Source organism: Castanea sativa, chromosome 3 (genome assembly GCF_040712315.1).
Source record: "Castanea sativa cultivar Marrone di Chiusa Pesio chromosome 3, ASM4071231v1".
NCBI lineage: Eukaryota > Viridiplantae > Streptophyta > Magnoliopsida > Fagales > Fagaceae > Castanea > Castanea sativa.
The window spans coordinates 17,243,365-17,259,079 of NC_134015.1; the positions used below are offsets into that span (position 1 = coordinate 17,243,365).

General features: G+C 33.5%; 1 protein-coding gene across 1 annotated transcript; it reads left to right on the top strand.

Annotated features, from left to right (window-relative positions):
• The first annotated feature begins 900 nt into the window (after positions 1 to 900).
• LOC142627070 (uncharacterized) lies at positions 901 to 7,102 on the top strand. Its single transcript, XM_075800870.1, has 3 exons — positions 901 to 3,136; positions 4,680 to 4,884; positions 6,428 to 7,102. The coding sequence occupies exon 1, from the start codon at positions 1,168 to 1,170 to the stop codon at positions 3,061 to 3,063; it is 1,896 nt and encodes a 631-aa protein (XP_075656985.1). The 5' UTR covers positions 901 to 1,167; the 3' UTR covers positions 3,064 to 3,136; positions 4,680 to 4,884; positions 6,428 to 7,102.
• The last annotated feature ends 8,613 nt before the right edge of the window (positions 7,103 to 15,715 follow it).

Genomic DNA, 15,715 nt, shown 5'->3' on the forward strand with positions numbered 1-15,715 from the left:
TTAACAAAGTTAGAAAATTAGTTGTCATGGACAAACCTTATTTTACAACTTTTTTTCAATTGATTGAGGTAGTAATTTTAAAGTGTAGACATTTATTTTTACATCAATGCACTACTAATATCACTTTTATTTTTACCACTCATTTTAATATATATATATATATATATATATATATATATATATTTTTTTTTTTTTCTTGATAGCACAATCTACTATTTCAAGGAACTATAAAAAAAGATGTTACGGAATAAGCTATTTTTTTTTAAAAAAAAATCTTTTTTTTATAATTAATAAAAATAGTGTTGTGGGAAAACTTATTTTGGTGAATAGATTTTTTTTTTTTAACAAAAAAATCATGTTAAGTATTGAAATTTCAAATTGTGTACTGAAGTCGTGTTTCCAAAACATAATTTTAATGTAAAATGTATTTACACTAAAGTTGTGTTTTCAAACAAGATTTCGGTACAAAATGTAATATAATTGAAATCATGAAATATTTCTGATAACTCAAAAGCATGATTTTAGTACAAATTTAATTTCAATGTTTAAAATCATGTTTCTAAAAACACGATTTTCAAAGAGAGATTATTTTACCAAATAATTTTATGTTAAGGTCCATAATGCTATTTTTTTAGTAACTAATAATTAAATAAAACAATTTCCAAAAAAAAAAAAAATCCAAATAAGCTGTGTAGCTCTGCTTAAATATTCTTAGAAAATAACTTTAGAAGTCCTTTAAAAAAATTAAATTAAGAAAAACACAAATGAGAAATTTTTTGTTTTGCCTTTTAAAAAAGAAAAGTCTCAAGTCTGAACCCTCGGTTTATCGGGTCAGGCTTTGGGTTAACCCATCTTTCAGAGTCCATAAAAGCTTTATGAACATGTCTACAGAACACACTTCTCTCTCCATGTCTCTCTCCAACTCGAGACGGCGCCGTTCTCTGCCACAAAATGCTAGCTTTCCAACTCGATTTTGGACAAAAGAACAACCTTTTGCATTGTCTGTGGTTGGAGTTGGAGATGGTCTTAGAATAAATTACATAGTCATTTGATAACCCAGAAGCCACCAAGCCATGGTTTTTTTGAGAGACCAGAAGAGAAAACTGAAAGTGAAGGAGAAGAAGAAGAACAACAACATCAACAACAGTAGAATTAGTTTTATGTAATATGATGTTCTTGTTGGTACACAAAACTGCTTTTGCTTCTGCTTCTGTGTTTCAAAGCGGTATTACTCGCAAACCCATTAACCTTTTTTCTTTGTTCAAGAATTATGCTTTAGCTTTTGCTTCAATGTCTTCATTTCACTCCCAGACTTGTTCTTCTTCTACTACTGGTACTTATACTGATACTATTTGGAAAAGTAGAATAGAGAAAAAAAAGAGAAGGTATGCTCAAACCCAGTTCTTGAATTTTGTGAGGGAACAATGTAAGTATAATAGGCTGACTAATTTTGATGATGCCGTTAGCATATTCAATCAGTTGCTTCAAATGGGTTCCCGGCCGTCTATTGTGGATTTCAATCAGATTTTAGGCAAAATTGCACAAATGAAACGTTATTCGACTGTTACTTGTTTATTTAAGCAAATGGGTATGTTTGGAATTGTGCCTGATGTTTGTACTTTGAATATTTTGACCAATTGTTATTGCAATTTGAATAGGCCGGATTTTGGGTTTTCGTTGTTGGGTAAAATGTTGAAACTTGGGTACGAACCGGGTTGTAGGACTTTTGCAGTTTTGATTAATGGGTTTTGTATTGATGGTAAAATAGTGAGAGCAGTGGAGTTGTTTAATGCAATGGTGGAGAGAGGGTATTGGCCTGATGTGGTTACTTATGGGTCACTGATAAATGGGTTGTGCAAAGTGGGGGATACGAGTGCGGCTATTGGTATGCTTAGGAAGATGGAAGAAGGAGGCTGTAAGCCTGATAGAGTTGTGTATTGTGTTATTATTGACCGGCTGTGCAAGGATGGGCTACTGGTTGAGGGTTTGAGTCTATTGTCAGAAATGACTGGCAAAGGCATTTCCATGGATGTTGTCTCTTATAATTCTTTGATTCATGGGCTACTCAATTCATGTCAGTGGGAGGAAGTATCAGGTTTTTTGAAGGAAGTGAAGCACGGGAAAATTGTACAAGATTTACAAACTGTTTGTATGTTGACTGATATGCTATGTGCAGAAGGATTGATTACTGAACCGAAATGCGTGATTGAATTACTGATTCAAAGAGGTGTGGAGCCCGATGTAGTCACTTACAGTATACTCATGGATGGGTACTGTATGCGGGATCAGATGGACGAGGCAAGAAAAGTATTTGATTTGATGTTTGAGAGGGCTTGTTATCCTGATGCTTGGTGCTATAACGTCTTGATCAAAGGTTATTGCAGGTGTAAAAGAATTGACGAGGCCGTGAGTCTTATTGAAGAAATGGATAATAAGAGAATGGTTCCTGATACTGTTACTTACAACACTCTTATTGGTGGCATGTGTTCCCTTGGGAGGCATATATCTGCACAAGAGGTTCTTAATGAGATGCAAGCTCATGGACAACTTCCAGATATCTTTACTTACTCTACATTGTTGGATTCACTATGCAAAAACCAAAATTTTGATGAGGCGATGAAATTTTTTGAAGAAATGGAAACTCGTAGGATGGATACTGACATTGTGATTTACAGCATCATTATTGATGGTATGTGCAGAGCTGGGAAACTCAAACTTGCAAGGGATATATTTTTTAGTCTCCCTGAAAAAGGATTACAACCTAATGTTAGGACGTATACTACAATGATAGATGGACTTTGTAATGAAGGGTTATTGGATGAAGCAAGTGAGTTACTTAAAAGAATGGATGAGACTCGATGCTTTCCGAATGATTGCACTTATAATACAATTATAAGAGGATTTCTAAGAAAAAATGATACATCAAGGGCTATAGAACTTCTTCATGTGATGGCTGAGAGGGGATTTTTGGCAGATTCTTACACTAAAAGCATGTTAGTAGATTTGCTGTCTGCCGATGGGCTACACCCTTCTTCTCGTGAAAGGATTCAGAATTATGTGTGAAGGTTATTCCAGGTATTCAACTTGAAGTGAAGATTCCACAGTGAAATCTGACAAAGGCAGCAATCTTTTTGGAGTAAGACTAATTTATGATTAAGTTGTATGGTACTTTAATACCATGACTTATGTTTCTTGTGTAAATTAGAAGTTTACATGCCAAAAACATGTTTCGTATGTGATATAGTAGGGGTTTTCTTTTTACCCCCTAGAATTTTGTGTTAGCAATGTACTGTGTGAATAATATTGATAAGGACTTCATTTTAAACAACTAAGGATATCTTAAAAGGATAAGCATATGGCAGTGTCTTGGAAGTTGTTTAAATGAAAATGATCATAAACATAGCAAACAAAAATATAAGAATCAATGATCAATTATCAAATTAGTTGATGTAGAATGAGATTCAAGAATGAAAATATATATTAACTCGCCTATAGTTGCAGATGTGCACACACATGCTCAATGAATTACCCTATAATCACAGCATAAATACTTGTGCAATTTGGAAGACATATAGAAATAGCGCTATCTGGAAGGTGTTTCTCATTGTGTGATATGGTGCATTTGGCATGAAAGAAATGCTAGAATTTTAGAGTGATGTGAGCGGTCTATCTTAGAAGTGAAGTTGCAATTTTTCCGAACTTTGTTGAATAGATGATGGCTACAGGAGCATATCCCTTATAATTTATGGATCGTTGTAATCTTAGAGCCTAGTAAATGTGTTATGCATTAGTATACCCCTGTATACTTGATGATTCAGTTTTATATTCACTTAAACTTATTACTTATTACCAAAAAAAAAAAAAAAAAATCATAATTATAAATAGATCTGCACGTGGTTGAGACTCTTTTAACCTAAAGACATTACATCAAACTAGGGTCTCTTATACCTAGGTTATGATATGATGACCCGGCTCATCTTCTTTTCAGAAAATCACGAAATGAAACTATGAATTTGAACCTATCTTGCTACTTATTTATTTATTTATTTTTTTTGAAGTTGAAACATCATATTGTAATATGTGTACATTATTGCTTTTGGTTTATGATGTCATAAGTTTATAAGTTTTTAATTGATCAAAGTTGTTGCTATACTAATACATAGCGTTCATGTAACAATGACTCCCTTCTGACCATTATGAATTTAGGCTATATAATCTTTTGTAATTACTGTTTAAATCTGTTTAAGCCTTCTTTCCCCTCTTTTGAATTTTTTTATTATTTTATTTTATTTTTTACTTTTTGCAATAGTGTTATACAAAAGATATAGTTTTTGGTAGCTTTTTACTAAATGTGTGACAAAAAGCTAAAAGCTAGCTGATTCTCAAAAAAGCTAATTGTTGATAAATTTTTATTTTTATTTTTATTTTTTTATAGCTAAGACAAAAGGAACAAAACTAAAAGCTAAATGCTTTTACCAAATAGATGGCCCTTTGATGGCTCCATCCCTAACTTGCAGCTTCATATGTGCTGTAGAATAAATCTTTTGTTTTTCTTTGATCTGCGATCAAATTGTTGTGGTATTTGATCTTCAAATGTGCAAACTGAGATAATGAATTCTTTGGTTGAGCTTAACATTTTAATGCGGATTTATAATAATTTCTCCCTTTTTTTGGTGTAGCAAACATGAACCTTATTTACCTGGGCTTGGTTGTGCAACAAAAACAGAGAAGTCCCACTCTTCTCTTTGGTAGATTGTTCAGGAAAGAACATAATGGTGAGAAATCAATATGGTATTATTATGTGGGCAGTAAGAGGATATAATGGCATGCTATTTCCGTGGAAGAGCATTTGACAGACAAAAGTTTCAAGGAATGCTGCCTTAGGTAAGATCTCAATTGTGGATAACCTCATTAAGATAACATTACTGTAGTTGATTAGTATTGCATTTGTAATTCTATTGCTCCATTTTGTGGAACGAGATTTTTGGAGTGCTGTTCCATTTTGCATCTTGTGGACTAAATAGGGGAGAGAGGAATAATCAGACTTTTCAAGGAGTTGAGTACAAACTAAATTTGCGAACTTTTGTATAATCGGAAGATGACTACTTTTGGCAGCATCCCTTGTTCTTCTTTTTTAAATTTTATTGGTGAAATTGCTATAATTGTTTGTGGAGCCAAGTGTGTTTTTATGATTTTTATGTAATATATCTTTCACCTCATACAGTCCTTGTTTACAGGGAGGGCATTTGTTGACATTATATTTTGGTTATGTGGGATTACTCATTAAATATGAGCAGAGATATTTTAAATTCTTTTATTATTTTTACTTACAATTTTAATTTTTTTTGATTCCTTAAAATTAATTTCTTGGAGTTGGTGATTTGGGGTTTTGGTCAATGTAGGATCTTGTGGTAGATTGGAGAATTTGGGTTTGGTTTTGGAAATGTGTATAAGGTGATTGCCTGTCTTGATTTGATTAATTGCTTTTCTAGCTGAGAAGCTGAGGATGTCTTTTAAAAGAAAAAGTACAAGAAATCTTGGTGTTTTTCTGCAGTTATTTAATAGTTAGCTCTCATAAATCTGTACTCTCATAGTATCTTTCCTCTTTTAGACAGGAAACTTCTGTCAATTAACTTGCTGGCTTTGCTTTTTTGAGATGCCCCTTGGATCAATGCCTTGCTTTATTGTTTTGTTCTTGTCATGTCCATCCCTTGCATCGCATAATGTGTTTGTGGTCTATCTATGTAGTGTTGATTCCTGGTTTCATATTGTCCAATCAACCAGCTATTCCCTTATTCTTGTATGGTTATTCTAAGATATAAAGATGTTATTCATGTTGTGTGTGTTTTGTTTATTGCATACGTAAGGGTAGTTGTTCTTATATATGATTTTACTTTCTTTTGTCATGCATCTTAGAGATGACATTAAGGAGATTTTTGTGCTGTTGTTACTCACATGTTTTCCCATTCATACCTAACTGATTTTCCAAAAAATAAAAAGCTTCAGGGTCCAAACAAAAGAAGAATTGGATCCTGGCTGGCGTCGAGAGAGATTTGAGATTCCGTAAGTAACCTAGTGCATGTGCCTTTTTGGAAAATGAAATGATATAAGAACCATCCCCAAGATAACAAACATGTCCCGGTATTTTCTACCCTTCTTTCTTTCTTTGCATCAATTTGTGTCGTATGTTTTCTAGGATCAGAAGGAAGCGCTATAATGACCAGCGGTCGAAATGTAGTGCTTTTTGCAATACTGATTTTATGCAGCAGCTTTCTCTTTGGTCGTTATGCTGTACTTTTGAAAAAGAAGTACGGCTTTCGCCTTGTCTTTGTTATGTATCTATCCTTGCTATTTGCCATCTCTTTCTTTTGCTATTTTCTCTGAATCTATTAACTGCTGAACTATATGTTTTTCCTTAATGCTGCAGGAAGCAGCTTAAGCAAAAGGAGTCCTCAAAGCTTTACTCAGCAGTCCTTGAAGAAAGGAGAGTCGAAGTTCCTTCAAGACACACATATTCACGATTATGTTGGCTTCCTAGAAGCTTTCTGGAATTTCTACACTTTGCTAAGCTCTGTTTCTTATGAATGAGTTGGTCTGATTCCTTGAAATTAATTATGGAAGATGCTAACCAAAAATCACTACACAGGTTCAAATTAGTCTCACATTTTTGGCACATCAAAGAATATAGCAACTTCAACCATGTCCTGCTATGACCTGTCACACTTCATCTTTGGTATCATCAACAACAGATGAAACCTCACTCATGACCAGGGCCTGTCCTTCACAAGAGATAACTGGAACTTTGGAGACCTATGGCTGATTTTGGTTCCTCTCATGATTATGACTCAGGATCATGGTTCATTATTCAAGGCATTGGGTTTACAGCTGCTTATCCCTTTTTCATGGTTTTGTACCATTTTTTCCAAGATGTTTCATATTATGTAGCTCTTTGTAGTGTGTATGAGAAATGTTTTGCACTATACTATACTTGTAACCAGAAATGATCTGCTTTATGCTTGTAATCATATTCAAGAAGATTTAAATTCATTGCCAATTTATTTTCAAGCCAAATTAAGAACAAGTTACACAAAAGTTAATACCAAGCAGCAAATGATCTTAGTTGATTTGATTTAAATGTTCTTTTACTGTTTAATGTGGTTTCAATCTTCCTCCTCCCAAGACATGGTAGCATGGCTGGGTACTGATTTAATATACAGTATAAATTAAAAATGTTTTACCTACAATATATATTGGCAACAACTTCGACTTCCAAATTGCCTCAAAAGAATTTTGGATCTATCATCCTGCTTAGGTGTATCAAAAGGACCTATATTATTGAGTTTGATTTGTCCTTCCAACATTGGGTGGCAAGAAATGAACATAGAGCTAAGGTACCACTAGCAGGTTTCTCTAGAATTAAATTGCTTTTTCAAATGAATGTTCGGGAATAAACAAATTCCAAAATGTTGGATTTTACTTATAAATCTAGAGGACCTAATTCTCAATTTTCATGGTCACCATAAATCCATTACCTTAAGGAGAAAAAGAAAAAAAAACCCTCAATTTGTTAAGAGCTTTGTAGTTTCGTGGTACTGTTCGGTTCTTTACAGGAGAACTTACCTTCAAATTTTCCCTTACACTTATTGTAATCAAATAAGGAAGCCCAAGTTAAAAGAGCTCAGTTTTACGCTAATTGGACGAAAGAGGCGAGGGTCATTGGAAAAAATAGCACCAAATTGACTTTGCCATTGCCTGAGGGGAGGAAAGGTGTAGGCTTTCACATCCAACTTCTTCCAGTCTTCCTCTGTTCATATGGATGGAAATATATTTGGATATGGAATGGTCCAAAAGAGGAAAACAAGTGATGCTTCCAAAAATTGTCAGTAAAGTACACAATCATTGCACCCTCTCGATGAGACCTGCACAACAAAGAAGAAGAAGAAAAAGAAGAAGAAGAAAACTTTACAGAGAGTATTGGTGTGGTACCGGCCAAATACCCTTTGAAGGTTAAGTTAGAGAACTTTCACAACTCTATAGTGCCAGAGTTGGGGGGAAATTATGCGTACCTTGATTTCTGAGGGTTTTGGGTTTTTATAGTAGTATAGAACCGACTTTAGTTTCTTAGTGAAGAAAGTGTTTCCTTGTAGGGAGGATCCTCTTTAATACACATATTTTACGGGATCTTTCCATATAGAGATTTGGTTGACTATGGTTAATTATGGAGTACAAGACATTTTCATTTGAAATTCATTGAAAATCAATTAAACCATGTGGGTGCCACGTGGCTTTGCCACCGCCCACTTTGTATCCGTTTGCTTTCTCATTCGTCCGCCATAGAGAGTCTGTCCACCACCTAGTACAGTCGCTCATGATAGGTTCTATAAAATGAGACCGTCTACTTTAATTTTGTCATCTTCAGTTGCCCCCTCACTCTATGAGTCCGTCGCCTTATCTCCTAGACGGACCTGTAGAGTGGCGGTTTATCCCAACCCTTAGTCTGTAAAAAAAAAACCCAACCCTTAGGAAATACATTTTGATTTGACAGGCTAGCCTAGCACCATTAATGCAGTAGGGGCACGTGACATGTTTCTAGTGGCTAATTGCTAGTACCGAAGGGTTCCTTCGTCTTCCGTGCTGTTCTCCCAATATATATATATCTATTGCTTCTCCCTCTCATTTTTACTTTCCACAACAAATTTTTAGAGCCAGAGCTCTACCATCTACTTTCTTTTCAGCTTTGTCTTCTTCGTCACTTTTTGGTGACCGTTCACTTGTTGCGACCGTCTGCTACATTGTGTCCATTGCCTTTTCATATCGTTCAACTGGTAAGCATCCGTTGCCTTTCACTGAGTTCTCTTTTTGTTCTTTACTTTAAATATTGCATGCTCGTCGTCTACGTAGACCTGTAGAGTCTTAAGAGTTTATCTGTCATGTGTAGATGACAGATGTCTAGTGAGGCGTTGATTGATCAATCGTGTGTCCGCAAAGGAGCGGGCTATGATGAGGTGTATTCGTTTGGTCATGACGACCTCAGCATCTCTCATGATGAAAGAGATTCGTCTGCCAGTTCTCCTTTGGAGGAGGATGGACGTGGATGTGGTCGGATCAGAGGGAGGCTTAGGTGGTGACTCAAATAGTTCAGACGTAATCTACGTAGATCCTCCCGTCCAGTCAGTTGTATGTCCAGATGGCCTAGGTGGATCAACTTATTTTACCCCTTTGTCTATCCTTTTTCTTTTCCGCTACACTAAAAAACAAAAAAAACAAAAAAAATTCTCATTTTCTATCTTTTTCCTTTTGTACTCTACCAAACAGTCTATAAACCTTGTAAACAAGAGATTTAACCTGAAAACTACACTTCCCATGATTTCTCTTTTCCACTACCAAATAAAGAAAAACTTCTCATTTTCCATCATTTCTCTTTAGTCTTTAGCACTCAACCAAACGGACTCTAAACTTTGTGTCCGTAATTAATTAATTATACTTGGAAGCCATTAGCTTATGCCCGTCTTTTATGCTTAAATTTAAGAAAAAAAAATTATTGCTTTGGAAAAAGAGAGAGAGAAAGATTGACTTGAGTTCGGCCAATATCCGTTTGGAGGAATGAGCAACACAAATTCCAGATAAAAATGGCTTCTATCCCATGCTTAACATCTCTACAATAACATTTTGGAAGTATCATGAAACTTGAAGTTTGATACAAAACTTTTGAAAAAAATAATTTACTAATACAAATTCACATTTTCATGAAATATAATTAGATATTTCCAGTTTCTCGTCTTGTATACTTACTTATTTATAGGATTTTATTTATTTATCAGGCTTTTCATTTTTAGTATATTTAAAATTTCCTTTTAAAGTGTTTAAATCTTATTTGAAATATTTAAAGAACACATAGTACATAATATGTTTTATCAAAATTTTTATTAGGGTATTGTAGCTCAACTTATTGGTATTATATTTTCCCTCAAAGAAAAAAAAAAACTTGTTTGTATTTCTAGTATTTATATATATATATATATATATATATATATTTATTTATTTATTATTTCTTAACCTATATATGCCATTAGAACCATCATTAACACGACCTATAGAGTTCTGCCATTGCCAAGGTCATAACTAAATAATTTGAATTGCAAAGTTTGGAACTCAATAATCATCTAGTCTCATTCACGAGGATCTCTCTCCCACTTGTTTTGAAGTAAAATATTTGCAACTCACGGGTAGTAAGGTTTAGTCAGACAATTTGGGACATTGGCAGCTTGAAGAGTTTGGTGTTAAAAACATTTGGATATATATATATATATATATATATATATATATATATATATATATATATATATAAAGAAGTAGCAGTTGCTATGAAGCATGGGTGCGTTTCGGGATTCGGGTGCGGGTGCGGGTGCGGGTGCAGGACTCAACAATTTTCGAAAAAGTAGGTTGCGGGTGTGGCGGGGTGCAACGATTAAAAAATTATTAAAAATATTTTTATTTATATTTTTAATATATTGCTAAACATACTTTTTTTTTACATTATATAAATATATACCAAATTTAAGAGTAATAGTAAATAATAACTAGAATACAGAGAATGGGAGAGAGCCTAGCTGAAGAGTGAAGGCAGAGAGTGGGAGAGAGGCGCAAGAAAAATGAAGAGGGAGAGGGCTGGGTCTTAGTTTTTTTTCAAACGGTGCGTTTGCACCTTTTTTTTTTTTTTTTTGGCCAAGTTAAACGGTTACGCACCTGTTGTTGTTGTTTTTTTTTTTTTTTTTTGAATTTCGGCCGGTATCGGCATATTTCGCCGGTATCGGTTTGCGCCTGATATGGGTCGATTCGGCACGAATTGGCCCGATTTCGGACGCGTCGGCCCGAATCAGCACAAATTGCGCCGAAAATAATATTTTTTTAATGTCTGACGTGGCACGGACGCGTAGGCAGCGGCGTCGCCTGCACGTCCCCGTGTCGCGCCACATCGGACGCGGGTGCGGGGGTCCAAATGCCGCACCCATGCTTCCCAGAGCAGTAGTAGAAGAAGAATGGCTTCTCCAAGCACAGGTCACCTCAATAGAAGGTGCTTTGGTCCCCCCATAAACGAGTGGCCTAAAAATTCCACAACCAAAGAAAAAAGAATTTAGTTAAAACCAATCCATTAAACTACGCTATGATTATTTTGAAGGAAGAAAATGGGTAAACAATAATTAAAAGAAGAAATCCCAGAGGTTCGACTCTGGACTCATGATAGCCCTACTCATTATTCATTTGGAATATGACTGTTTTAAGAATTCAAAACTCAGAACTAACCCACTAAACTACACTATGATTACTTAGAAGAAAGAAGTAGAAAAGAAAAACAAGAAGAAGAAGAAGAGGAAGAAGAAAAGAAAAAAGAAAAAAGCCTTCCTTGACGGTAAAAGGTATCTCAAATAATGGAAGGAGATAAGATGCCATTACACCGAATTATTAGCTAAGACATGTCACGGCTTGTAAGAGGGAAGGTAAACTTTTGGAGGAGCTATGGAATTGGTGGAGGAAATAACAAATGAAGGATAGGCTAAAATGGTGTTGTTGTTTTGTGAATAAGAGAAAAAAAGTGAAAAATAAACTACAATGAGAAAATTTTGCGTCGATTGAGTAATAACAGTTTAGTTTAGGTTTATTCATTTAATATAATTTTATTTCAAACTCAAGTCGAATCCAAGCTTCTTAAAAAAAAAAAAGTCTAATCCAAAGTCATTACTAAATAAAAATTATTAGTTTCAACTTGGTTTATTTCTTTATCTAATAGGCATATGCCTCCCTTTATGAGATTACACAATAAATTATTAAAATTATAAAGTTATATATATATATATATATATATATATATATATATATATATATATATATATATGGAAAATTAAAGTTAAAGTTATTAAGTTAATTATAATAAAGATGAAACTCTATTATCAACGTTAATTACAATAAATTTAAAGTATTTATTTGATTAAAAGCTTTTAAAATAAATCAAATTACATAAATTTTAAGTCTGTCCTACAAGTTTTGGTACCAATTGGATATCCTCTCTAATTATAACAAAAAAAAAAAAAAAAGAGAGTAGATTTCCACTATTTTTTTTCCTTTTCATTTTTTACTTCATGACATATGGCATATTATGAGTATATTAATATTAAAAAACTATAGCTTGATCCTAAGTGAAACTTTAACGTTAAGGTTTTAATAATTTTAAAAATCTTACTCAGATTAAAATTCTTGTATCAAAAGTTTCCCAAAATTTAGTAGCTTCGTTATTTCTTTTATATTATTTCAGCAAACTTATTATAAATTTTTAGTTTTGAAAGTCTTATACACAACATGCCTTTGCTCCATAACTTAAAAGTATTTTATTGTAGGCTTTAGTTAAGTTAAATTATAAAATCTATTATGATCGAATAAAAGATCTAAGATTCGAACTTTACCTATATAAAAACCAATTGATGTCTTGACTTAATGACAAAAATGAATTATTGTATCTATAAAACAAGTATATTATTCTTTAATATTAATTATAATTAAAATATTTAATTTAATTTATACATTATTTTATTTTATTTTATTAATGTGTATCACACATGCGTAATAGAACCACCCATGAAACTTGTCTATAAAAGCAGCCTATTCCTAGCATTTATTAGAGTGCTAAGGAGTTTTTCCAAGATATTAGTATGGGATTATCACTATGCCTCTTCGTGTCTATGCGCTTGCTCTTCTTCTTGCCAATGTTTCATTTTTTAAATAGTTGCCACCAAGGTTGTCAAAATCGGGATCCTATGTAGGATCGTGGGAGGTAGGTAGGATCGAAAATCGTAAGATCGGATCGTGGATCGTAAGATTCTACTTATTTTCAGATTTTAAGCAAAAAATCTATTGATAGTGACTTTGTATGTTATATAATCACTTAAAATATGAATCCATACATTTATAAAAAAATTGCATCATAAAATGTAATTTGCACGCATTACGTCGTTCTTATGTCATTCTAACGAAGCAAAATATATTTAACTTTTAATATAATGTATCTAAAAAGTTCAGTACATGTTTAATTAGCAACTAAGTACCCAAATATTATCTACACATATGGAAAATGTTTTCCAAATTCTAAGTTCCAAATCCAAAATAAGTTAGGCTAGTTAGCATATAAAAACTAGCTAACTACAATTTTACAATATGTAATCCCAAAGAGAATTTTCAATCTAAGGTAAACTAGCTAATTAAATAATGAAGATCCTATTTCATAATTTTTCAAATTTTACTTAATTTAATTAACAAAATAGAAAAATAAAAACCTTAAAAGTTTTGTCAAAATCATATACACAACACAACAATATGGAATCAAGCTATCAAAGTATAAATAAATGATAAACTACTAAGTACTAACTACCAAAACAAATTACCAAAAAGCTTAAAGGCAACGATGGCTCATGGCAACATCATAGAGAGGGTTGAGAGGTGCTGAGTTTTTGACAGAGGAGTGAGGAGGAATAGGATTGAGGTGCTGGGTTTTTTTTTTTTTTTTTTTTTTTTTTTTTTTTTTTAACGTTAAAGTTAAGTTAAGAAAATTTAAAGGCAGTGATGACTCACTATTAACAGGGCTGAGAGGTGCTGGGTTTTTGACAGTGGGCTGAGGAGGCGCGGGACAGAGGTGCGTGCTGGAGCTTTGTGTTTCTAAATAGTTTAGGTTTTGTTTTTGAAAACGTTAAACTTATACCATAGGTTTTTTTTGAGATTTTATGTTGACATAGGGGTAAATTTGGGACTTCAATTCATTATTGGGCTTCTAAAACCCGTTGGGCTTGTGGGTTTAGGTTTACCCAAATGAATCCCACTTAAAAAAAAAAAAAAAAAAAATTCAAGCCAAATGGTAGGATCGGTAGGATCCCATACGATCCTACGATCTTATATGATCCTACACGATCCTAACATTTTTGCGATCCTGCTACGATTTTAAACTTTTTGGTGAGGTGGAATCGTAAAATCGTGCGATTTTACGATCCGGATCGCGATTTTGACAACCATGGTTGCTACTCTTTTTCAACTCAGCCTTTATGCAATGATTTTGAGCGTTCAGCCTTGTTGCAATTCAAGCAAAGCATTGTTATAAATATGAGTGTGTCAAGTGATCCTTTTGCTTATCCAAAGGTTTCATCGTCGAACTCTGGGAAAGCAAATTGTTGGGTTAAGATAGCTTCACCCTGGTTAATTAATTCAATTACCCAAATTAATTAATTAAGTTCAATTGCATGCAAAATGTGAAGGCAACAACAAATCACCAAAAATATTAAATGCAACGGAAAATAAATTAGACACAGTGATTTGATGACAAATAGGGAAAACCTTGCAAGGCAAAAACCCCACTAAGTGATTTTAAGGTCACTACTCCTAAGAATCCACTAATCAATAATCAAGCGGTTACAAGTATAAGGAATCTTACTAACTACCCTTGGCCTATCCTGAAATACCAACCTACAGTTGAACATTTGCTCTAATAACTAATTGGACTTGATCTTGTAGTAACATTCTTTCCCTTGATGCACAAATCTCCAATTTGTGACTAACCCTTTGCATGGATCCCAAGTACATGACTAACTCCAACAACTTGAACAAGTGTTGTTGGTTACAAAGTTCTTCACTTCATCAACAATGAAGATCTAGAAGCACTCGGTTACAAAACCCTATGACATATAAATGCAACAGCTTCACATAGAGAAAATAAGTCTTTTATTCTTTGTATCCATGTGTGACGGCCTTTAAAATAAACCTTATATATGTCTAGAGTTGTGAGAAAAGAAACCTCAAACATATATGCAAGGTTGGGCCAAGTTTCAGCTTTGGAAATTTTGAAATCGTAATTCTCAATAGATTGAGCTGCTGCCGAGCTATCTATCGAGTTTCACATTAAGTCTCGATAGGAGGCATATGTCGAGCTATCTGTCGAGACTTAATGAACAATTTTTCTTCACTTGTTTCTTGAACCAAACTTTATGTCTTTAATACTTAACTTAAGCAACATGTTTCTTGAAGTACTAAACATATCTTAGATCTACCCAATTACAAGTAAAGTGTATTTTGTCAAAAGATTAGCCAATTAAAATAAAATATGACCCTAGCAATCTCTCCATTTGGCAATCCGTGACAAAACCACAAAAATATATATATAAGAGAAGTCTAACACAACTATCCCATAATATACAGAAGTACATAAGTCTAACCCTAACACGAACTCTTGAAAAATTTTGCAAGAAGAGAGATCATGGCATGGTAGACTTGCATCCTATCTTAACTGAAACACTTAAACAAGATTCATCAAGGCATCAAGTGTGAAACATAGACAAGTTGCATACAAGAAGAAACATGTGTATAAAGATAGAAAAGAAACAACACATGTGAGACAAAGGTGAAGAAAAAAAATACATTGTCTCTTATATATATATATATATATATATATATATATATATATATATATATATATATATATATATATGTATGTATGTATGTATCAAAGAATACAATGTATGTAAAAAGTGGTCACAAGACCATGGTACATGTAATGAGAAATATAGCAAAACCTCACTACATCTCTTAAAAACACTTAGAGCTACTCTCCCCCTATCAAGTGTGTCCTATGCTAGCTCTCCCCCTAATACCTAGACTACTTTCATCTACAAAGTTGCTCCCC